Source organism: Bubalus kerabau, chromosome 4 (genome assembly GCF_029407905.1).
Source record: "Bubalus kerabau isolate K-KA32 ecotype Philippines breed swamp buffalo chromosome 4, PCC_UOA_SB_1v2, whole genome shotgun sequence".
Classification (NCBI taxonomy): Eukaryota; Metazoa; Chordata; class Mammalia; order Artiodactyla; family Bovidae; genus Bubalus; species Bubalus kerabau.
Window position 1 is genome coordinate 105940217 of NC_073627.1, and position 24738 is coordinate 105964954.

Below are 24738 nucleotides of genomic sequence, written 5' to 3' on the forward strand. Positions count from 1 at the left end.
TTTATACTCACAAATAAAAGTTAGCAGCATTTCATTGCTGCATGGTGTGAAATTAGACCTCCTAACCAGCTGGATGCAACAGCCTGGCATAGAAATGGTGATGACTGCTAGTGTTCGTGGTTCAATTCAATTAGGAATATTTTTTTTTCTTCTCTTTGGTGAAAGGGGTAGTCAAAATGAATGCCTCGCAAACTTCTGAAATATGTACTTGTATAAAAGAACTATTAAAGTAGAGTAACATCTCTATGATCTTTGAACTAAGCCGTCATTCTGCCGTTATTGATGTAGCTGCTTTAAGCCGTCTAATTAAAATCGGAGTGACAGATTTGTTATTGAAAATCTGAAACCCAGCTCACATCCCATACAGCACATCTGAGCAGGGTATATATCTGCTGTTTTGATGGGCTCTCAAAATTGCTAAGCTGTGCCGGGTGCCAAAAGGAATTCAATAAATCTTTTCTTTTCTTACTGAGCAGCTCTCATTAGTCTTTTTAATAATAGCACTAGTGGGTATCAACTTCAGTTCTCTAAAATAAATTAAGTGTGTCCATTAGGGTTGTAATTATAGCATCAGACATGAGTTTATTCTGCTACAAAGAGATGGCCTAGCTGATAGAGCCAAGAGCTGGTCTCTTGGCCCTTTACACTTCCAACATTGCTTTGTGCGTAAAATGTGGATCTAATATCTGAGCTGAGGAGGGGTGGCCTATGAAGATCTTTTGTCATCTGAACTGACAATATTTCTACCCCTTGGAGTCCTGAGCATACGGTATCAAGTGGTGTGAATTCTGCAGATACTAAGTGAAAGCTGATCACCCATGAGCAGCCTGCAGTTCAGAGTCTGCTAAACAAACTGCATAAACCTCAGAGTAGAACATGACAGAAGGCTGCGTTATCTGAAAATTTAGCTAACTTTTTTTTAAAGCCATCTGTCATGATTATTCAGATTTGAGGGCTAAATGGAACAGAAGACATTGCTGGGCGATTAAACAAGTTATCTGAAAATATTTTCATACCCTTCCCTCTTGTCAGAAGCTTTTTTTTTTTTTCCACCAAAGATGTCGTTTGAATGTTTGGGTTTTTTGTTTTGTTTTTTTTTTTTTCAAGTTTCTGTCTTCCATGCCATGGGAAAACCTTGTTATTCTGTTAATACTAAAGAATGGAGTGGGATGCAAGTAGATGAGTTTGTAGTGTATAAGGTTTATTCTGGACTTCTGGATCTCACAGCCTTATAATGTCATTCTCAGTCCTGATAGAGATGTCTGGATATTCTAAATTAATCTGTAAGAGATTTCTGCAGAAGCTGGCAGAGGGTAACATTTAAGCAGAGCCTTTTCCATCCCCATGCCCAGAAAAGTGCAAAGAATTATGAGCATAAAAAAATGAGCAAGGGGGCAGGAGACTGCATTTCATAGCAAGAATCTACCAACACTCTCTTGTCATTCATTATTTTTCTACCTCTGCCTCCAACTTGGAAGAAAAGTTTCTGTTATTTCTTAATTCATGAACAGTAACACACATTTTGGAAGCTCTGTCCTGTTGGGCAAGTGTGGAAATTTGAAAAGATATTTATAACTTTTAAATATGTATAGAAGGTAACCTCCCTCTTTTCCCATCTTCTGACTTCATTATTAAAAGAAAGAAATTCACGTGTTGATGTGAAGGCAACTGAGTGTCATTTCCCTTTAAATAGTACAAAACATATGGGGGCAGGATTGCATTTGTCACAGATTGTCAAAATATTTTTTTTTTAAAGAAACCAAAATCTAGGGATGGTTCCAAATGTGCCTGATTTCCCTGAGCAGTGAGCAGCTCGACCTTTACATTAGCAGATATATTTATAAATACACATATGGCCTGCCAGGACCTGATTGGCTACTGATCTGATGAGCCAGCAACAGAATTATGGTGTATCACCTACATGGAGTTTAGTTTTAGTGGGTTTTTTTGTTTTCCTAAGTTACTGATTTACCTTAGAGGTTTTCACTTGCAGTTACCTAATTTATCTGTATTTATTGACAGGTACAATTTGTTAATACAGGCTGTGGAAGCAGAGAGCGTTTGAATGTTTTGAAGTGTTTTGTGGGATCTTTACACGATGATAGCATTTTTTCCTCATGAATCCATGACATTTGTCAAGATAGACAGGAGCAAGGGGCATAAAAGAGAGCCAAATGTGTTGATTTGGAAGAGTGCAGGTAAAACCTTAAATATTACTGTTTCTAGTCTGTTTCAGGCAGTTGGAGAGTTTAAAAAAAATAAACACCTAAAAGGTGCTTTGAGCTTCTCTGAAAGAGATGGCCTATGAATACAAAAACAAAATAGAATGCCCCACGCAGAGGTAAGCTAGTTTCCAGAAAGTACCAGAGGTCACCAGCATTCCAGGGTGTCAAGAGCCCCTAAGGTTACCTTGACATTGCAGTAAGGGCCCTTACTGAATATGGTTCTGAAAGTATTATTTTTCAGACAACTCAGGTCAGTATTTTTCAATCTTTTGAAACGGAATGTCCTCTTTAGTTAGCAGACACAATCTCAACTCTCCCCTGCCCTCTGTGCCCCTCAGGGGATGGGGGTTGGTATGTGTTTTGCACTTCCCTCCTCTGACTTCCCACTCCCTCTTTTGATGAGAATCTTCTTGGCTTCTTGGTTAGAACTGACTTATCTCCACCAGCCAAGATTTTATAGAGCTGGACTCGCCAGGATCCGTGTTACAAAAATAAAAGAAAGTTTTCTGTATTCAAAATATAAGATTATAGTACTTAGTATTCTTTTAAACTACACCACAGCCCCTGGAGATTCTGATCTTTTCCCACCTCAGCTTGGGAATCACTGAGGAGACTTTTCCCAGGTACTACTTCTTCCTCATCCTCCATATGCATATTAGCATGCTTTCTGCTGCTGCTGCTAAGTGGCTTCCGTCGTGTCCGACTCTGTGCGACCCCATAGACAGCAGCCCACCAGGCTCCCCCATCCCTGGGATTCTGCAGGCAAGAACACTGGAGTGGGTTGCCATTTCCTTCTCCAATGCATGAAAGTGAAAAGTGAAGGTGAAGTCGCTCAGTCGTGTCTGACTCTTAGCGACCCCATGGACTGCAGCCTACCAGCCTCCTCCACCCATGGGATTCTCCAGGCAAGAGTTCTGGAGTGGGGTGCCATTGCCTTCTCTGAGCACGCTTTCTAAGCCAATGCTTTTTCTTTTTTGCGTTAACATTTCTGGCTGCTTTTTAATTCCTGAATATTCACCTTTCTCTAGCTGATGACATTAAAGGACATTTTCCCTACACTAAAACAATGATATTGCCTGAGTGAACTACATACTTTTGCAACTAAGTTCATTTCTTTTTCAGCTTCACAGGCACAGTGAAATGTGTAAATAGGGACCTTAATTTTCCCTCAGCTGCAATCTATAGTCTTTAACACTTCTGAGGTGGAAAAAACATACAAATGCTGTTCTTTTAAACTTGTAATAGTTTCATTGTAAGTTCCCCATGTACTCTGTCCTCTGTAGTGGTGAGTGATTGCTTTTTCTGAAGACACAAATGGGACTGACTGACTTTTGGAGAATAGCAGAGGCCACATGTGTCTTTAGGGAAGTTCTCTGCCCTCACTAGGTGCCTTTACAGCATTAAAGTCACTAAGAAACAAAAATTTCAAATGGACCAGAGGTCCTTTATGGAAGTAACTGCTTCCTTATATGTGTGGATAAGGCAATCCCGAAGCTCTGCTGAATAGAAACATAACTCCACTATCTTCTCTGCATCAGAGAGGGGTTCTGGATCCAGAAATTAATCAGTAAAGAGGGAAAAGGGTAAAATCATGGTTCCTTCATATTCATCAATTTTTTTTAGTACAGTAGAATCCATTCATTAATTTATTCAAACCCATTTCTTGACCTACCACTGTATGTAATTCATAAAATTTCATGTTGGGAAAGAAAAAAAAAGGCGTAAATCCATAACTCTTTACTCTGTTTTCATGTATGGTAGAGAAGATCTTGAAGAGCTTTACACATCTCACTTACAAAATAAAGTAGAAATGAGTGAGAATTTATACCATATGTCCACCTGTTTTTTGTAGTTACAGGAATCACAAATGATCTGAGCTCATAAAGTGCTAATTTTTCTTAGAATTTCTCTTTTTGTTAAGATATCTCACCTAGGTCTGTGAGGCTTCAGATAGATTACAATGAAAAACTTGGTTAGCTTTCAAATAAACATGTTAAAAGTTTCCAAAATAAAATATTGAAAACATTTATATTTTCCTCTTCTTAATTACATTGTTTAAAGTGATGTGTATTTTTCAAGCTCTCATTTTATTTTTAACTCTTATTTGGAGGTTACCTTCTTGTTTTGATCATCTTAATTTTATATTATCAGAGATATTTATTCCCAGATCTAATGTACTTCTTATTAAAAAATTTCACAGCAGTTTTGTGTGAAAATTATTCCCATAGTGAAGCATCATAGTAAAAGGAATAGGCTAGGTTTAGCATGGGTAATAAGAACAGGTAAGTTATTTTTGTAAAAAAGAATTTGGCCTTGTCCAATGAGAAGTCTCCTTTGCCTTCAGCTTCTGGGAGATAAGAAGCTTCAGCTTCTGGAGAAGGAAATGGCAACCCACTCCAGTACTCTTGCCTGGAGAATCCCATGGAGAGGAGCCTGGTAGGCTACAGTCCATGGGGTCCCAAAGAGTCGAACACGACTGAGTGACTTCACTTTCACTTTTCTGGGAGATAAATGGCAACCCACTCCAGAAGTCTTGCCTGGAAAATCCCATCGACGGAGGAACCTGGTAAGCTACAGTCCATGGGGTCTCAAAGAGTTGGACATGACTGAGCGACTTCACTTTCATTCTTTCTTTCTGGGAGATAACCTATGTCATACTTGATAGGAGTGTCTTTTTTAGAGTGGGAGCTGCCCACAATAGATTTTAGGGTGAGCTTACCACACCAGGAAGACCAACCATGAAGTTAGGATGAAGGCTTTGTGTTTTTTGATATCAGTCAGCCTGGAGGATGAGATTAACCATGAGAACATTGAATTAATTAGCATGCCTATGTACCAGAGACCTAATAAAAACCCTGGAAACTAAAACTCTGGGGACTTTTCTGGATTGTCCATATCAGTGCAAGGAGTGTAATGCATTATCAGGACAAGTTTTTACATTTGAAGCATTCTAAGACTCTATATGTCTTCTCTTGGATGATTTTCATCTGTATCCTTTCTCTGAATGATTCATTATTGTTGTTTAGTCTCTAGGGTATGTCTGACTCTTGCAACCCCATGGACTGTAGGACCATAGCCCACCAAACTCCTCTATCCATGGGATTTCTCAGGCAAGAATACTGGAGTAAGTCGCCATTTCCTTCTCCAGAGAATCTTCTCGACCCAGGGATCCATAACCATGAGTATAATAGGTTTCAGACAATTGTATACATCTGTCTAGCAAGTTATCAAACCTGAGGTAGCTAGAGGAACCTCTCAAATTTGCAGGAGGTACCAGAAGTAGAGGAAGTCTTGTAGAGGACTGTGCCCTCAAACTTTAAAGTTTGCTTAACCCCTGCAGTTTAGTATCAGAAGCAGAATTCCCTTGAATAACCTTGACTCACTGAAGCATTTAGTTTGGGAAGTGAAGCAGCTCAGTCGTGTCTGACTCTTTGCGACCCTGTGGACTGTAGCCTACCAGGCTCTTCCCTCCATGGGATTCTCCAGTCAAGAGTACTGGAGTGGGTTAATACAAAGATCAAAATCTATTTTTCTATGAGTGAAGTCTCTCTTAAATAATTTTTGAAATAAGTTGAGGAATATATATATGTATATATATATATTTACTAATACTAGTAAAGTAACAGTATAAGCTATACCCACATGTAGGAAGTATTTTATAATGGTAATATAACCTCAAATCCTAAGGGCTCCTTCCCTACCACATTTCATATTTTTGAACAAGGAAGAGTACTTAAAGATAACTCATCTAAGAAGTGACCCTCTGATAATCCATCAGAAATCAGACAAAATAAACCAGTCAAAAAACCAGAAATAGAGACTTAAAAGATATAACAACAAAATATAAGGTTCAGGCCTTATTTACATACGAATTCAAACAACTCCTACTAAAAATATAATTTTGACACAATTGATAAAATTTAATTTTAAAAATTTAGAATGTTTTAGAAAATCCTAGGACAATTTTGCCAAATCTGATAGTCATGTTATGGTTACAAATATTTGTGGTTATGTTACAAATATTCTTTTTAAATGTACATTGAAGGATTTAAATGGCATGATATATGAGATTTACTTTAAAATATATAAGAAATGAAAGGGAAGAATTAGGTAAATGTTGAAAATCTTAATAATGGTTGAATGGTAATGAAGGAAATTGGAGGTTCACCACCCTATTCTTTCTACTGTTGCATATGTTTTCAGTGTTTTATAATAAATTGTTTTCAAGTATTTTTTAAGTTATTTATTTTGGTTTCCTTGGGTTTCTGTTGCTGTGTGTGGGCTTTCTCTAGTTGTAGTGAGTGGAGGCTACTCTCTGTTGCAGTGTGCAGGCTTCTCATTGAGGTGGCTTCTTTTGTTGTGGAGCACAGGCTCTAGGTCCATGGGCTTCAGCAGTTGCAACTCACAGGTTCTAAGCACAGGCTCAGTAGCTGTGGCACATGGGCTTTAGTTGCTCCATGGCATTTGGAATCTTCCCGGACTAGGGATTGAACCTGTGTCCCCTGCATTGACAGGCAAGATTCTTATCTACTGCACCAGCAGAGAAGTCCCTTTTTGTTTTTTAATGAAAGAAAGGTGGAAGTTTTCTGACTCTAAATCCTGAAGAAGCTCATGCTAACTTGTGGAGCCCCCTGGCCAGGACATCATTATCTGAAACTCTGGACCCTTGCAGCCTGAAGAATCTAACATGCCCTACAAAATTGAACAACTATGCTTCCCAACCCCTGTCCCATTCATAGGATCCAGAGGTAACCGCTAATTAGAGTGTAGAATGAGGCAAGTTTAAAGTTAAACTAGAAAGAGAAAAGAATTGGGTCAGTTTGTGACATGTGCAAATTTTATCCTGAAACAGAGAAGAACAATCTTAAGCCCTTAAAGTCATACTGGGGGTAAGGAGAAAGGAATTATATCCAGTTTTATCCTTCCCAAATCAGGCACTTCTGTTTAAAACAGAATTTTTGGGGGGTAAATATTGTACAAGGTCAGTGTTCCATAGAACAGCATACCTCTCTGTGGCATACTAATCTAGATAGGAAAACTAGTACAGATATGAAATGCTAACCCACTACAGAGTGTTCTTAAAAGTTAAGTGTCCTAACACACCTTCTGAACAAAGCCTCTATTTATATCACAGATGGCAGGAACATGCCTGCTTCTCAAGTAGCTTCTTGTTGGCAAACTGGTGCCACTCAAAGCAGCAGCATCCTCAGTACTGCCTCAGGGGCCATTGCTGACCTGAAGGAGAAGGGTGAGATGTGAGGCAGCTGGTCTCCTTCCAACTCTGGAAATAGCTTAGCATTCTAAAGTGTAGTAGGATTTAATTGTTGGAGCCAGATCATCAGTTAAATATACAGCAGTCCTTTTCAAGGAACTGTTATTATAGGCTTAAGTGTAAATACACCAAATAGAGCAGTTACAGTGTGCCCATCAGATAATCATATGCCTATCAGCTAATAGGTGTTCTACAGATTATTTTATTGTGTTTAGACCCAGTTTTGCATCCTGGCAGTCGTGATGCCAGCAGAACCTGAGCTTGTCAGTTGTGTCTGCATCTTAATTTTGCAGTAGATCTCTTTTCATTTCCCTTTCTCTCTTCTCACAAACCTGTTATTTATTTTCTCCAAATAGTGCATTCAGGATTTTCTCGTTTCTGAAGAATGCCATTTTTAGGTACAAATGGTGACTGCATGGGCTTCCCAGGTGGTCAGTAGTAAAGAATCCGCTGCCAGTTTGCAAGACACAGGAGACTCGGGTTCAACCCCTGAGTCTGAAAGTTCCCCTGGAGGGGGAAATGGCAACCCACTCCAGTATTTTTGCCTGGAGAATTCTATGGACAGAGGAACCTGGCAGGCTACAGGCCATGGGGTTGCAAAAAGTCGAACATAACTGAGCACACACACATGCACGGTGATTACATAGAAATCTAGTAATGACTCCTTTTGTTATGCTGGGTCAATTTTGTTATGATATAGTCTTACTTTGTTGTAGTGACACTGTTAAAATACAAAATAGAATTCAGCTTCAAGCCCCTTCTGATGTAGGTGACATCAGACAGAAAGGGTTTGTCTTTGTGTGGACAGGAAGGGTCTGAAACGAGCCCCGTAAATGTTCTCACTTTACGAAGAGTAATGTGTCTACCTTGCTATGGCTGTATTCATCACTGAAGATGAAACCCAAAAGGCTTGTTCTTCCCTTCCCCCCTCTTTCCCACCTCCTTCCTTCCCTCCTTTCTTTCTTTCTTTCCATCTTTTTTTTTTTTTTTTTTTAATCCCAGGAGACCAAAGTGATATAGCAGGACAAATATAGCCAGATTTGAACCTCTGAATGTGCTTTGAATTTAGGGAATACTCATCTTCTCATCCTTTTCTCTTTAATTGCCAGCTTCACATTAGAGTTGTTACTTAACAAATATTCTCAGAAGTTTAGAAGAGGTTGAACTGTATTGACCAGAGAGTTCCGTCTGTATTTCAGTGATCAGAGCAATCTCAGCTTCTACTGCTACAAGTAATCTTGTATCACCATATTCTAGCAGAGGGCTTCTCAACCTCAGTGCTACTGACATTTTGGGCCAGACAGTTCTTGGTTGAGGGACTGTTCTATGCATTGAAGAATGTTTAGCAACATCTCGTCCTCTACCCGTTAGACTAGTAATATCTCCCTCGGCCCTCACCCCTCCTTTCCCCCACCTCCTCACACACACTCAGTTGTGACAGCTCAAAAGTATCTCCAGATATTGACAAACGTTCCCTAGGAAGCAGAATCTCCTATGGTTGAGAATCGCTGCCCTAGGATGTGGCAGTGCTGGTCTCTTTCAAATACTTTGAGAAGATGGCTATGGCAAACTTTCAGGTTGATAAAATGATAATTTCTCCTTCTCCAAATAGTGCATTTGTTTTTTCAAGTTGACAAGGGAAGAAAAAAAAATTGCATTTTCAACATCATGTCCCGTAAATTACCAGAATTCTCTGTTAAAGGAAAATCAAAACTGTTTATCTTCTCTTAATATAAGAACTGTAAATGTTTTGTGTTTTTTCACCATTAAAGCATCTCTTTATGACCATTTTAGTCACGAGTCTTTACCAGCATTAATGAAACAGCAAGGTCTTGTTTACTCTCCACTTTAGGAAACCTCGGAGCTTAAGTAGAAGGATCTGTGCCAGATATTGGGTGATTATATATGTGTACTAGCTTTGAAAACCACCCTTAATAATTGTTTTCAAATTACCTTATGTGCCAGCTTTTTGCACTTAAGCAGAGACGAAAGCTAAAACTAAATTACTGGCTTCCTCGTTGAGAGTGAGGGTGTATGAATGCAATGCAAGTTATTCATTTAGAATACAAAATGGCTGTACAGTTCTAAATGAAATATTTTATCATAGGTAGCATTTATCCACCAAATTGCAAGGCATATCCTGAAACAGGAAATAGCAGAATCAACTTAAAGCCCCTCATCCAACTTTCTTCCCTAAAAGTATACTCTGAAAATGCTTCTTTTTGAATTTTACTCAATTTCTGGACAGAGGTGCTGGATTGCTTAACTTCCCAGCCATCGGGAATGCTTGCTCTGAAAGCAAACATTTGAACTTCTAACAGGGCAAGCATGGAACTTAGAAACTAAGGATCCAAGTTACTTTGGTTAATTCATACACAGCAAACTGAGTCCTTCACAGTTGTTCTGGTTGGTTGTGAAAGAGAAATCTCCAGGAGAATAAAAAAACTCTCCTGGGCTTTCATAAGCTTTAATACTGCTGAAAATGATGTTTGCTATAAGCAACAACTATGGAATGGTCCATAGCCTCTTAAGATCTCTGCTTTCATGGGACAGATCCTGATCACCTTATATCAGTTCTGATCAAGTCAGCAAATAGCTGTGTATCTGGTTTGTGCAAAAAGCAAAAAGTCTACTCTGAGTGGAAACACTGGGCATTAATAATTCCTTTCCTACGTCCTACTCTTCTTTGGAGATATTTCTTGTCGTGTACAGGGAATCTGCAGGATCTGCTCACTTTTGAGCATCTGCATTTCTAACCTGAATGTGGATTCTAGGCAACCTTTTATTCCAAGAAAGAAAGATAGATTAAAAAAGAGATTGATATTCCAGCCTTCTGAGTCTTCACTTTGTGCTGACATATTAATCGTCTGTTTTACCTCTTTTGAACAGTGAGGCTCTGTTCAGTTTGTCGGGTCACATGCATTTCATTACACTACACCTTTGTGACAAAGGCAGCTTAGGGGTAAAAATGAACCCAGAGATGAGTCAAGCGTTTGGCTTGAGCTCTGTGGCTCAAACATGGACAAGTCATTGGTCCTGACAGTCTGTCCTCTGACACATGGAAAAGACCTGTGGCAAGTTGTGTTGATGGAGCCTCACACATTTTCCAAGGAATGTTTTGTCTCTAGACTGTGGAGTCATATTTAAATTTGCTCGCTCACTCATATTTAAATTTTACCCAGACAGCCCAGTCTAAACCCCAATGGATGGGATAACTGCCTAAATATACCAAATGTATTTAGTAATTCAGACTTTCTTCCCTGGAATTAAAGATTGAGTTTCTTTTAAGAATAATGATGAAATGTTCTATTTTTTGATCTACGTGGCAGTAACATGATTGTGTTCAATTTGAAATAATTAATTGAGCTGTATGCATATCATTTGTGTGGTTTCCTAGATATAGTACTTAGAAGATTTATTTTAAAAAGAGTAATGCTGAAACTGGCAAGAATAATGAAAGTTTATAAAAGGGGAGAAGCTTACCCATGGAAAAAATAGAATCACAGCACCTTAGTGAACTTCAAGCTATCATTTATATAGTTTAATCAAATATCTTTGCAAATATACCTCTATTAAGCATTTTTATAGGAGGCTTATCACACAAGTATGTATTTTTCATATGTGCGTACAGTCACGATTTCATTTTGTAATGCTGAAACTGCTGTCTCCTTTTAAAAAGTATTTGTTGCTTTACTGATAAGATTTCTGTATTATTTAATTAGACTACAATGGGTATTGAGTCCAGTAGCATTGGACTGTAGATCATTTCATCAACACCCTAATGAGTCTAAGCCATTTACCATATCTCCACTACTGATTCAGTTGGAATAATTTTGAGAGTCAATAAAGGTGAGGTTTCACCCTGAATATCATGCCACTTCTGCTGCATGATAAAATCATATTGCCGAGGTCTTCATCCCCTTAAACTAGCACTGTGAATTTGAAATCCAATTTTGAAACCTCTTAAGTTATAACCCAGAGGTCTCCATGATCCATATAATATTTTAGCCCACACATTTGGTATAACTATATGAATTTAGATTTATAGTAAGGAGGGAGAAGGGAGAAGGAAGCTAATCTGAGTTAATGGAAAGTGTAATTATAGTTTTTAAAGATATTATTTATGGGATTATAATTTCTTTTCAAATAGCAAAGTGAAATTTGCACACAACAATGTATGAAGTATTTTCCTCACTTCCTGCTCCTAGTCACCCTCCCCCTTAAAGTAATATGTTAACAATTTGATGTCTGTCTGTATATTCTTGATGACTATAGAAATATACAAACATTTGCATACATACGATTTTTTTGTTTTTCATTACAGAATGGGATCATACTATATACATTTTTCAGCACATTGTATATCATAAACTTTTCTCCAAGTCAGTCTGTGTAGCCCTTCATCCTTCTTAATAGCCACATCACAGCCTATAGTATATTGATTGTAACTGAGGATTCAGGCTACGTTCTGTTTCTCTGCCTGTATAACACATGAAGCAATAAATATACTGGCACATTTATTCTTATATATTAATATTGGATGAGAACTTTTAAAGAGAAGTGAATTTAAAAAACTGTTGCATATAGTAACTGAAAATGAGTTAGCCAGGTACAGGCAGACAGAGGTTCTTACTGGGTGTTTTTACTAAATGCCTGAGAAGAACCACATGTACTGTGTCAATCACGTACACTATCAAGGAGTCCTCAAAAATGTCAATTTTTGGCAGAAATAGATTGCCCGGGGCTGGGGTCGGAACAAAGATTAACTGTAAATGGGCTGAGCTGATTGATACTCTCATCATTGGGATGATTGAGAATGCTCTACAATTGGATTATGGTGAGAGATGCATAACTCAGTAAATTTACTAAACTCATTTAATTGTACTTTAAAATTGAGTGAAGTTTTTGGTACGTAAATTATACCTCAGTAAAGTTGTTTAAAGAGGTAAATTGTTAAAGCAGTTCATGGGACATGTTTTTTTATATCATCAACTAGCATTATCTGAGAAAAAAACTTCCCTTCAGTAAAGTCAATTTCGCCCACCAACACCTGTTTGATTTATTACAGTCTCAGAATTCTTGGACTTTGCTCAATAAATATTTTCTGAGTTTAACTGAATAAATTCTTTATTGCTCCTGCTGACTGCAGTAGTCATTTTTCAGGGTGGCATTTTAAAAAGTGATGGTCTTATTATTTAGACACGGATGAGTTTTATTAGTCCTGTTCAGGCATTTACTCAACAGTCACATATGAGTACAGGTGCATGCCAGGCACCCTTCTAGTCATTTGGAATGCATCTGTGCCTAAGGAAGTTGAAGGTCCCGGCCCTCTTGGAGCCTGTGTGCTGCACTGTGCTGTGTTCAGTCGCTGAGTCGTGTCTGACTCTGTGCGACTCCATCAACTGTAGCCTGTCAGGTTCCTCCGTCCATGGGTATTCTACAGGCAAGAATACTGGAGTGGGTTGCCATGCCCTCCTGCACATGGAACCTATACTCTAGTTTGAAGTCTGAGAAAGGAGATCATAAGTTCATATTTTAAAGCAGGGCTTCACAAATGAATTACAGGGTTTCTATTAAAATGTAGATTTTGGTTCAATAGGGATGCTGCCTGGACTTTCGGATTTCTACCAAGCTGTCAGGTGATGGTAATGCTGCACACTTTGAGGAGCAAGGTTTTAACCTACAATTTCATGTGTATACATAACAGTCATCCTTTTTTTTATGAGGTTGTACTGTATTTCTTGCCCTGTGTTTTCCTCAATTCCTTCTGTTTCCTGGGATCCAAATCAGCGGCACAGGTGAGAAGGGGAGGTTTGGTGATCTTGATAATCAGCTGGTACGTTTTCAGCATTCTTTGCTGGCTGAAAGGTGTGCTGACCGCTCCAAAGCGTAGGAACATAGCAGGTCTTGGAAGTAGCTAGCGTCTTTTGGCTACCCCCTACACGGCACTGGCCTTCCTCTCCACATTTGGTCTGGAGGTTAGGGAGCTTGAATTTTTCTGTCCATTTTTTATAATTCTTCTCTAGATTCTTGATGATTAAAACATAGGCAGCTACTGAAAGTTACAAACCAGTGAATTCTGGTGGTTGAATTAGGAATGACATGGTGAAAGGAAACAATATTTTTGAGTGACTGCTCTGTACATTTAAGTATTCTGTGATGCTTAAACCTTAGGAAGTCTTTACTCTTATTTTCCTTTTCAAACATGAGAACTGTGGTCCTCAGAGTATTTTTCTGATTTTTCTTCTTTTTTTTTCCCCCCTTTGGTTTGTTCAGGATCATACAATGGGTAGTTAGCAGAACTAAGATTAGAATAGAATCTGTATCTGACTTGGAAGAAGCAGCAATATCCTTAACCTCATACCCCGCTGGAAAGTTCTTCATTAAGGAAAATTTTTTGCCTCTTAAGATCTCCCTCAATTTTAAAACTTTTGAAGTAGAAGCACCAGAATTTCCTTAAAAACTATCACTTCACTCTCATTCCTCACTACTGCTCAGAAACTATGAAAATACAAGGCCTTGATACTATTATAAATCATTGTACCTGATAACCTTTTGTGAAGAGGAAATATGAAAAGATTCTGTTTCTGTCTCTTATTCTTTTCAAATATTCCAGCAGGACTGGAAAGATATGTTTTAGACACAGGCAACTTTAGAAATATAGAAACATCATCTGTTGGAGAATAATTGATCTTTTTATATGCCTGGTAATATTTTTGGCTACTTTTCTTCAGAACATCAGATTTAATTAAACATAGTCACTAATTAAAGCACAGAATATGTGATTGAATTCCTGGGAAATTAGAAAAAGAGAATCCCAGATAATAAGTAGAATTCCCTTCATATGTCCCTCCCTCCACCCCCACTTTTTGGTAGTTGCTTGATCTTTTGTCAAGGGCAATGCAAAGAGAATGTAATTAATGCAAGTGTGTTTGGTATACCCAGTAATAGATTTTTTTCATTGAAACATAACCATTCTATGATGCTTCTGTTATTACTGGCTGTCAGGTAAAAATTAAATGAGCTTGCTCTAAGCTTCAGATTTATCTTTCTGTCTACAAAAGGCTATGTGAGACTTTGAGGAAATACATAGCTTTTATTGATGATTTGGTAAATTAGTACCATCAATCTGCGGTAAACATAATACAGCCTCTCCTTTAAGCTAATGGTGGCGGGTGGTGGCGGCAGGGTGGGCAGCAGTAATACTTTGTGGCCCAGCACTCTGTCTGTGCCTTCTGTTTGGAAAAATACCTCCAGCTACCAGGGACTTCTACCAGTTAGTGTGCTAATGTTGTTATTTACATATGTGGCAGCCAGCAGTTCACACATCCTTACAGATTGGAAAAAACACCCAATTTACCAGTTTTGGTTCATTGCAGCTTTATGGCAACCAGATTCAAAAATGAAACTGAAAACTGACCTAAAGGATACAGAAGGCCCTTCCATGCATTATCTCCAAGGGCTTGTTCTTTTGTACTTTTCTCACAGCAAACACCGTTCTTGATTGTCTTCCCAAGGGATAGTCCCCAACAACCAAAGCCCCTCGACAATATTATCAGTCTGGGGTGACAAAGATACCACTCTTGTCTTTACCTGCATTTCTCAAACTGAACCACAAATCAGAGATTGGCTCCTGAATGGCCCTTCTGCTTTGTGTCTGGGATAAGGATCAAACAGGGATCCTCATTTATCCATCAATTGGTGTTCCTCATATGTGATGTCTGTATCAAAGGATAGTCCCAGTGAGCTCAGTGCTGACTTGAACTCAAGCTGAGTCACCAAGGACTTGGAGATGGGATCCCACTTGGCCAAGTACCAAAAAAATCTCTGGTTTCCTGTGACAACTCAGACTTTACAGGGGTGCAGAGCCTGACTTCACATCTTATGAGACCAAGCAGCACATCTCCAGCAGGGCCAGAAATACTGTGGGAGCGGTCCTGGCCTGGCTTTTCCAGCACTCTCACTGCCAGTTTTGTTCAGAGCTCCAGAAGTGCAGGGGATGTGTGAACATGTCAAATTAATGAAAAACAAAGTTAAACATTTCAGAACCTGCAAAAGGGTTCAGTTCCAGAAATGAGCAAAGGTTTAGGAAGAGCTTTATTTTTTTAAGCGAGGTTTATTCATCCTCCATAGACATAAAAATAAGTCTTTCAAAGAACATGAATATTTGAGGCATTTGGCAACATACAGACTCTGGCAGCCTCTCCTTATTTATACCATGTAATTATACTTGCCTTTATATGTGTGTCCTTTTCATTACTGAGCCTAACATGGTCTTTTGTGAAATTCCAGTTATTGATTAGCACTGGCAACTCAAATGTGGCTTTTTATACATCAATAAATCTCTTTTTTCCTCCTTCGTAAAGCACAGCAGATCTTGTTGGACATTTGGGGAGAAAACGACTTAAAATTCACATCCAGATCTTGGCTGCCAATTCAGGGCTTTGTTACTATGAGATTTGCCAAGTTTTTAGCTTATTCCTCTTTGAAAGTGCAGAGTTTGGGGGTGGGGGATCCCTGTCGCTAGAGTAAAAATGGAGTGACATCATTAGAACTCGGCTAAATCTGCGGCTCCTGTGAAATTGTGGCCTCCACATCTCCCCCAACCCCCTTTTTGTTTCTTCCCTCTTGCCTGCTCTTCAACCCATCCTACAGTCCCTTCTCATACTGAAAGCAAACAAAAAACAGCTCGAAGGCGTGACATCAGAGACCAGCTATGAGCCTATCAGATTTGTTTGAATAAACATAAATAAACAACCAAAGACTTGGCCTTTTTTCAAGATATTTAATATCCTTTTGCCAGTTGTATACTTAGTGTTAGTTTTCATTAAGAAACTGGAACTCCTTTTAAAAGGTGAAAATTATTATTTCTGGGGAAGAAACTAAGGAAACATGAGCAGGAGCATCAATCAGGTATTTCCAGCTTCCCATTAGTAATTTACCCAAATTATCATTGTGTCCAATCCACAGGGCAACCAAGAAAATATAGTAGCAGCCAATTGTTTTAAACTCAGTTATCTTTAGAACTGAATCTCTTTAGAAGAGTTAAAGTTCTTTGGTAGTGTTATTTTTGTTTTACAGGTTTATATAAAGATACGTTGAAATCACAATTTATTGAAGAGGGTTACTTTAGCCCATGTATTAAATGGTTCCTTTGTGCTTGAAAGAGTTAATGCAATTTTTTATGCTGCCTGCTTTGCAGTCACTACAGATCCCCTCGTTCTTTTGAAATTAATAGACTTGTTCTTACCTTTGTCTGATTGTGCAGAGATTTGCATGTAGACCTGCTAAACTTGCCAACTGTAGCAAATGGTTAGTAACTATTCTCAATATGGGTGAGCCCACAAAGTACAGTTTCAGAACTGAATGCTATTTCCTCACAGCAAGTTTCCTTCTTCCTATTGAATGTTGGCAACCTTGATTTTGGAATATTTTTGCATTTACAATCAAGAAACTCTCAAAGAATTTTATTCTGACTGGCTTATTAGGAACCCATGATTTATGGCATGTTTAATTCCACCTGACTTCCATTGGGTGGTTGCACGGAGAGAACGTGGAATGTGTTTGGATTTTGTCAAAGCCCAAGAATTGCATATTTTTTGTCACAGATCAGATTCAAGCCTGTATTCAAAGCATTTATTTTCATTTTACTTGTTTATTTGTACACACACACACACACACATATACGTAATACGAAAGTGATTAGTATGTGGGTTCGGAGACTAGTGTCACTCATAGGATACTGTTTCCACGTCTTCTAGGGTCAGAAGGCCAGTACAAGCCATACAGCAAGAGCACAGTGGGTTCTGATGAACCATTTACTTCCTTGTAATGCAAGAGCCTATTTAGGGTGATCCTTGTGCTGCTGTCAGAGCAATGAGGGTCAGCAGTTGTGGTGACAAATTAGTTTTGACAAGCTTAATGACCCCAAAGAAGAAAAGTCTGTGGCTCTGATAGCAACTGGGGAATAATTGGTGAGCTCAGCCAAATGGGGAATGTGTTAAAATTCCCCAATTCTCTGTGGCAGGCCAATTACACCATTCAGCAAAGGGGTGGAAGGTTGCCATCCACTTCTTTAGCCTTACAAAAGCATCAGCAGGCTGTATTTCAATCAATTGAATTTGGTTTGGCAGGACATCAGGACATTGAAAGAAACAACTGGATCTTTCAAACTTTGTTCGTACGAAAAACTTGGGCAAAGAGCAAAATGAGAATTTTTGTAAGGCACCAGTGGATAATGCTAATCTCATTATTGGCAGACTCTGTTGTCCACTACAGGCTAGCTGTCTCTCATCTGCCTTAGGGTGGGGAGGCCCTTAAACATAGATTTCTTAGAGTGTACAATAAGTAAATGATCATCAATGATCAGTCCACCCAAATACAATCTTTTCATTAACACATCCAACAAAAATTTTATTGTGAACCTAATATGTGTCAGGGATCTTCTAGGATTAGGGAATGAGATTTTGTCCATCTCATTCCAAGAAGAGACACCTACCTGCATGGAACCTATATTCTAATGGATAGATGCAGTTGTAAGCAAATAAATAAATCAGAGGATTGCCACCATGGTGGCAAGTGCTAGGAGGAAATACATAGGGAGTGTGGCAGATATATTAGTTTGCTAGGGGTGCCCTAACAAGGTGCCACAAACTGGGTTGGCTTAAGTAACGGAAATTTGTTGTCTCACAGTTCTGAAGACTCTAGGCCTAAAATCGAGGCACGGCAGGGTTGATTCATTCTGAGGGTCATGAGGGAAAGATCTCTTCCAGGCCTCTCACCTTGACTTGTAAGATTGTTGTGTTTTCCCTATATTTTTGTATCACTTTCCTCTGTGCAAGTCTCTCTGTTCAAATTTCCCCTTTCTATGGGGACACACCAGTCATATTGGATTAGGCCACCCCTTTCCATGACCTCATGTTAATTTCCTCCCTCTATAAAGACCCTGTCCCCAAGTAAGGTCACATTCTGAAGTATTCAGGATCAGAACTCCAACATACGAATTTTGAAGGGAACATGATTCAACCCATAACAGCAGTTAAGCCAGCTAGAAGAAGGTGGTCAGAGAGCACATCCTGAGGGAGTGTTAATGGAGTTGAGACCTGAGAGGAAGAAACCAGTCTTGGAAACAGGTGAAGGCAGTGTTGGGGCAGACAAAACAGCATATAAAAGACCCAGAGATGGTATGTGTCTTAGAGAGAGTCTCTAGAGTGCTTGTAAAGGTGAGGGAGGGCTTTAGGTCAGAGGTGTGGTAGGGACCTGATCACATGGGCCATGTTGGCCAAGTATAAAGAGGAATTTGAATCTGACTGAGAGCATAATAGGAAGCCAGTAGAGCATTTTAGTCGGTGGAGTTAGGCGTTCTGCTTTTCCTTTTAAAGCCTAGACTACAGCGTGCCTACTGAGAATAAAGCAGTGTGTCCAGTGCAGAGTGGGCTCAAGGCTTTTCTACAGTCTTCACCGTAGCCTGCCTTGAACTCTCACCTTATACCTAATCACCAGGACTCGCTGCTGCTTTCTGTCAGCCTGTTGCCATATTATGTTGCCTGTTTTCCCACCTCTAGGCCTTTGTCAGTGATATTTCTTCTACCTGGTTTTCCCTAAGTGCTGTCAGCACATTCAACTCCTATTCATACTTTGACACCCATCTCAAAAGTCACTTCCTGCATGGCATCAGCTCAGATTCACAGAATTCATCTCTGTCTTTGCTCATGTCTTTTATTACGTCACATTGTATTGCATACATCTGTTGTTTACATGCCCACTTAACCAGTTACTGGGGGAGCTCTGTGAGGGCAAGTACCCCAAGCCCATTCATCATCATGCGCTGAGAGCCTACCTCAGCACCCAGGCCAGCATCAGAGTCCAACACCGATTTATTAAATGAATGACTAGATGATGTATAAGTCAGGGCCCTGTGCTTAAAAAGAGAAACCATTAAGAACTCTTTGACTAGTGGAGTAAAGCGGAAAGAATGAGGGGATTCATAGGCACACCAGCTTCAGTCTGAGTTCAACCCCAAATGAGTTACTTCTGGGCATTGGTGCTTAACGTCATAGAGCCTCCATTCCCTTACCAATAAAATAAGCCTAATGATTCATGATCTTTTTTGAAAAAGAATAGGATTAATTTAGGAAACTTCTGTGACTGTACCTGGCCCATGGCCTGACACAAACGAGATGCTTAGTAAAATGGTGCTTGCTTCTCCTCATCTTTGGAAAGCCTTATTGTTATTACACGTGAGGAAAAGCACACAAAGATTCATTGAAACTCTGAATCGGGCAGTTGTTCACTTATGGGCTTGGTAGTTGTATATATGGCGGATGTTTACCTCTAAAATGTGTTTTCAGGGAACTGAGAGAGTGGAAGGCAGTGTTGCAACATTCTGGTGGAAAATCGGAGATTTGGAGGAATGGGAGAGTCACAGCTTTTCATTACCAATCAGCTTTTTATAAAGAACTTTAAGGATGTACCATTGCTATCACAGAATACCAGCACTGAAGATCTGATTCATTAACCGTGAATCCCTTTGTGTTAGGGCTTTATATATTTCCAGGAGGCTGCTTGATTTGCAACCTGGGCATTTCAGGCAGACCATTTTGCAAAGTCTTGCAGCATCTACGGTGTGAGTCTTTGTGTGGACCTGAGCAGATGATGCAAATGTTTAATTTTTGAGACAAAAGGAAAAACATTAAGAAGCTCTTTCCTTTGTGCACCAGAGCCACACTGGGAATGAGAATTAAAGAAACCTCACCATGAAGTCTGTCAGCACTAAGATTTTTCTGTTTATTTTCCAGAGTCATAGTATATGTATGTGCTTAATAGCAAGGTTTTAAATATGGCTTCTATTTAAAATCACTATTCTCTTGTGCTGCTTCTGGGGTGAGGTTCTAATTTTCTGTGTCAGTACTACCCTGGTGGTATACCCTTAGGGCGGCTCGATAAGTGTCTTGGTTGACATGTCTGCTGTATGCAAATTCCATCTGGAGGTTCATCTCGAACTCCCCATAGCTTGGGCCTTTGTTCCTCGTACACTCACAGTCTAGTGCCTTCTCCTCACTGCCGCCTCAATAGCAACTTTTACAATCTTCTTTTCAACGTGCTAATTATAAAGGTGAAAGCAAAGACATTAATTGGCTAGGCAGCTAAACTGGAGAAGTGTTATTCAGTCCAAATACATCGATTACCGCATAAACAAGAACAGGTTTGATGTGTAGGCAGTGTAAAAGACTCTCAAGCAAGGACTGCAAACCCACTGCTTGATGATGATTTTACTCTGCTTTTCCGTTTGAGACCCCTAGGCCACACCTTCAAAGGAAGAACAGATATACAGATATGGAGCCACTTTGAGATTTTCTTCCCATTCCACGGCACTGCAGGAGGCAGGTGGCTTGGAGGCCTGGTAAAGATTTTTCAGGCTTTAACTCCAACTGCTTATACCATGTGGTGAGTTCCAGGGCAAGTTCTCAAGGATGGAATTCTTAGACGCTATGCCAGGGAAGATGCGGGGGCTTAATCAGTTTGTGACTGCAGGTGTAGATTATTCTTCTTTGATGTGCCTGTGAGTTAAGGCAGAAATCTCGCCTTTTGGGGGAGCTCTCATCGTTTCAGCGAAGCTGCAGAAGAGAAAGCCAGATAAAGGCTAAACATCGAAAGTTGTTAAAGCATAGTCAGCCCTCTCATGTACAAGGCTGTTTCTGTAATAGAATTACTATGTGGGGATATTCAAAGTTGGCTCAAGGAAGAAACCACCTTGGTAATGAAAGGAGAAAAAAAAAACATAACTGATTTATGGGATCAAGAGAAAAAACCTCCATTGTAATGTCTTTTAGTGTACCCTAAAGTTAAAGGTGAAATCCAGTGTGCCAGGTTACTTAAGAATGGACTAAGAATCAGACTTCATGTCTTCAAGCTCTTTGACTTTCTGGGAAAAGCCTTATTTGACAGGCCAGAAATATTCTGCTTGAGGTTTGGGTCTTCACAGAATTAAACAAAGGGCATCCAAGCCTGTTCCATGGTGATCTGAAGGCTTCTGTCCAGGACGTTTCTGTTCATTTGGATACCAACCATAGTTTCAAACCCAGGGCATTTTGTTGTAACATTTTAATAGCCTGGATTTTTGGCAGACTTTTGTTTAGTTTATTTTTCTCTAAGCTTAAGACATAAGGAATTGAAATTTGAGAGCACTGCTGTGTCTTAGAACTTAAAATTTAAAAAGCTTTTGAAAGTGATTTTCTTTCTTTCAACTGCTGTATTGAAGAATAGAATTTAACTTTTGTACATGACCATTGGGCACATTACCACTGGGTAATGTACCCACAATAGTTTTTGTTTCGTTTTCGTGAACAGTGTAAACAGGTGGCTTGACTAGACTTGAAGAAGTCTTTTCTTTTTTCTTCTTTTTTTTTGCCAGATTCAGAAGATGTAGGTTGTAGCAGAAAATATTTATGAAGGGAACAGGCTATGGTATGGTTGTAGCCAATGTCTGGTGCGTTTATACTATTAATACCTCATTCTGCTTCTTCCTCTTTCCCATAGTCGCCATTAAAGGAAAACCTTTTTTTATTGATTATATTGACACATTTTGCTTTTTATGCTGTATCTCTTAGGCAACCAAATGCAATGTGAGGATTTTTGAAGAACTCAGTGTATTATTCAATCACCAGGTAAACAGTCTATCCTTAAATACAGTTTGTCAGTTATTTTTCCCTATGGTTTTTGAGTCCCTAAATGCTGAGAGAGAAAATTAACCTGACATTTGGGTACTTTTTATGCTTAGCTGTTTACAACTTTATTTGGTAATGATCTGTTCTGAAACCCTGTAAGCATCTTGGATATTTCCTGTTCTTTAATACAATGCCAACTATAACCACTGCTCATAATCCCTCTTTCATTGGTATGAGGCATTTTAAATTTTCAAAATAGTGTATGTGTGTGTGTGTGTGCGCGCGCACGCGTGCGTGTGTATGTGTGTGTATACATATATAAAATACATATATAAAATCTCTTTGAGCTTCATAACAGCCTCTGGAAGCAGGCTGTTCTCTGTGACAGAAATTCCTTCTTGGGTACCATGGCATCTCTGTCCTAATGCCTTACATGGAACTCAAGTGCAGAGGGTTTTTGTTGAAAACCCTTGGTTCAACTTCCTAGTCTCCCTCCCTCTCTTCCTTTCTTTCACCCAGAATGACCGTCCACTTTCAGTTTAAATGCTGAAAGACACAGGCAGAGCACCACATGTCTTCGTGGGTGTAGTGACTGGAGATGAAAGAGCTGAATTTCACACACTCTCTTCCCTCACTGCTATTCTGAGAGGCCATGTTTTTCAGACATCTCTCTGATTTACAGCTCCGTTTCCTGGGTCATCTTCATTTGAGATAACTGCTAGCTTGAGCCATTCATGCTCTCTCGTTCCAGTCTGTCCTCTTGTCCCCTCCACATGGTGAATTGTCTTGCTTTTGCAGAACTTCTGCTCACCAGGTGGGTCCTTTTGAGCTTTCACATCTCTCTTTTATTTATTTATTTTTACCCACAGTCTTATTCCATATACACCATTGTCTGCATTGTCATGAATTTTGGATTTAATTCCAGATAGTCAAAAGCATATTTTCAGCTGAACAAACCAAATGAAGTAAAAAGCCTCAGCCCCCTTCCCCTTTTACTTTATTCTCATTACCCATCCCAGCAGGGAGGATGAGTAAAGAATGCATCCTCTAGATCCTGAAAGAATTTCTAATATTCATTCTTTCTCTATAAGATACAGAGCTTAATCCTTTCTTTAGACATTTTCTTTTTTTCTAAATAAACAGGGCCTAATTGGAAAAATCTGAGAGAGCTAAGCAGAAAAGAATAGAAAACATTTACTGAACTTGGAAGTGCATATTGAATACTGCAGGAAATTTGCATATGGATTACTTGGTGAAAAAATAGAAACATTCTCGGCCCATTAGTTACTGTGATGGACTCCCACTGACTAAAATCCAAGTACTTTTGCCTTGTTTTCTCCAACTGTTCTCTTCTGTAATCATTTCTCTTTAACCACAGGGCAGCTATTCCATTACTGCACTTTGTATTAGGGAGAGGATGAAATAAGGAATATAGCTGTGCCTTGCATATGAGCAGGCAATCTCTGATTTAATCTTCACACATTGTACCATTATTTCTACACTTTGGCGGGAGTGTTGCCTCTTAATCAGAGGAGGGGCTTCTAAGTTGCATTTTCATCTCAATAGTTATAAGTGACTATCCTTGGTTTCAATCCTTAGATTCCTCCTTGGTGCCTCAGTTTCTCCAAATGAGAGATGGAGGGTAATATTTAGCAGCACGAATGGAAACAGGAGGAAAAGAATCAATGAATATTTATAAAAGTAAATTGAGTCTCTGGGATATAAGATCCCACAGAAATTCAAAGCATAATTAAAGTAGGGAGAACAGATTAGTGTTAAATGTATGTGTGAAACACATTTTACATTTCCTTCCAACAAAGACTGAATTTAATTTATTCAGTAAAGAGGAGAAAAAAAGGAAAAAATGGTATTGTGAATTGGGATTCTAAATTTGGATTTCGATATGTTGATTGGTGTACTACAGACATAAAGCCACATGTTGACTTTTTCAGCAAATGCAAGCTATGTGTATGTGTGCGTGGTAGGGAGAGGAGGGATATACATAATAAGCAAATTTAATTATCATTGGCGGTACTCCTCTAAGAGAGCCTCTTAGTACATCAAGTACTAGCAAAAGAGTTGTTATCAAAGAGATAGTTAAAACTCTTTACCTTTAATCCATAGAAAAATCATTAAATATAGATCAGCTCTTTGTACTATGGTATGAAGCAAGACCATTTGAACAGACAGACTTTCAGATATTACCTACAGAAAACATTTACATTACTGTGTCATTGTTTGAGGAAACAACCCAAACTCTTGTCACTTTAAAAAAAGAGTCATTGAATATTAATAGCTGTGGAAGTTGATGTAGAAGATCAAAATATTAATTTCTATCAGCCTGTTCCAGACTTTTCCATAATGGCTTGGAAACTGCTGGAAAAAGTTTTGTGCAAATTGATTATAGAAATGGAAAGAAATCATAGTAGATAAAGAGGACCCTCTGTGTTTTATGAACACCGGAGTGCTGCAATATGCACTAATTTGTTAAAAGAACTAACAAAATACAAATATTCTCAAGAGATTTTGTCATAAAAATGTGTCATATAGAAAATCCAAGCTCACTTTCTTTCCT

At 39.0% G+C, this 24738-nt stretch overlaps 1 protein-coding gene across 1 annotated transcript in view; it reads left to right on the forward strand.

The window, feature by feature from the left end:
* The first annotated feature begins 18586 nt into the window (after positions 1-18586).
* LOC129650940 (zinc finger protein GLIS3-like) overlaps positions 18587-24738 on the forward strand; it is a 138284-nt gene continuing 132132 nt past the window's right edge. The window contains exons 1-3 of the mRNA XM_055579707.1: positions 18587-18680; positions 20849-20943; positions 22107-22163. Coding sequence (XP_055435682.1) covers positions 18587-18680; positions 20849-20943; positions 22107-22163 — 246 coding nt within the window. The remainder of the gene's footprint in view (positions 18681-20848; positions 20944-22106; positions 22164-24738) is intronic.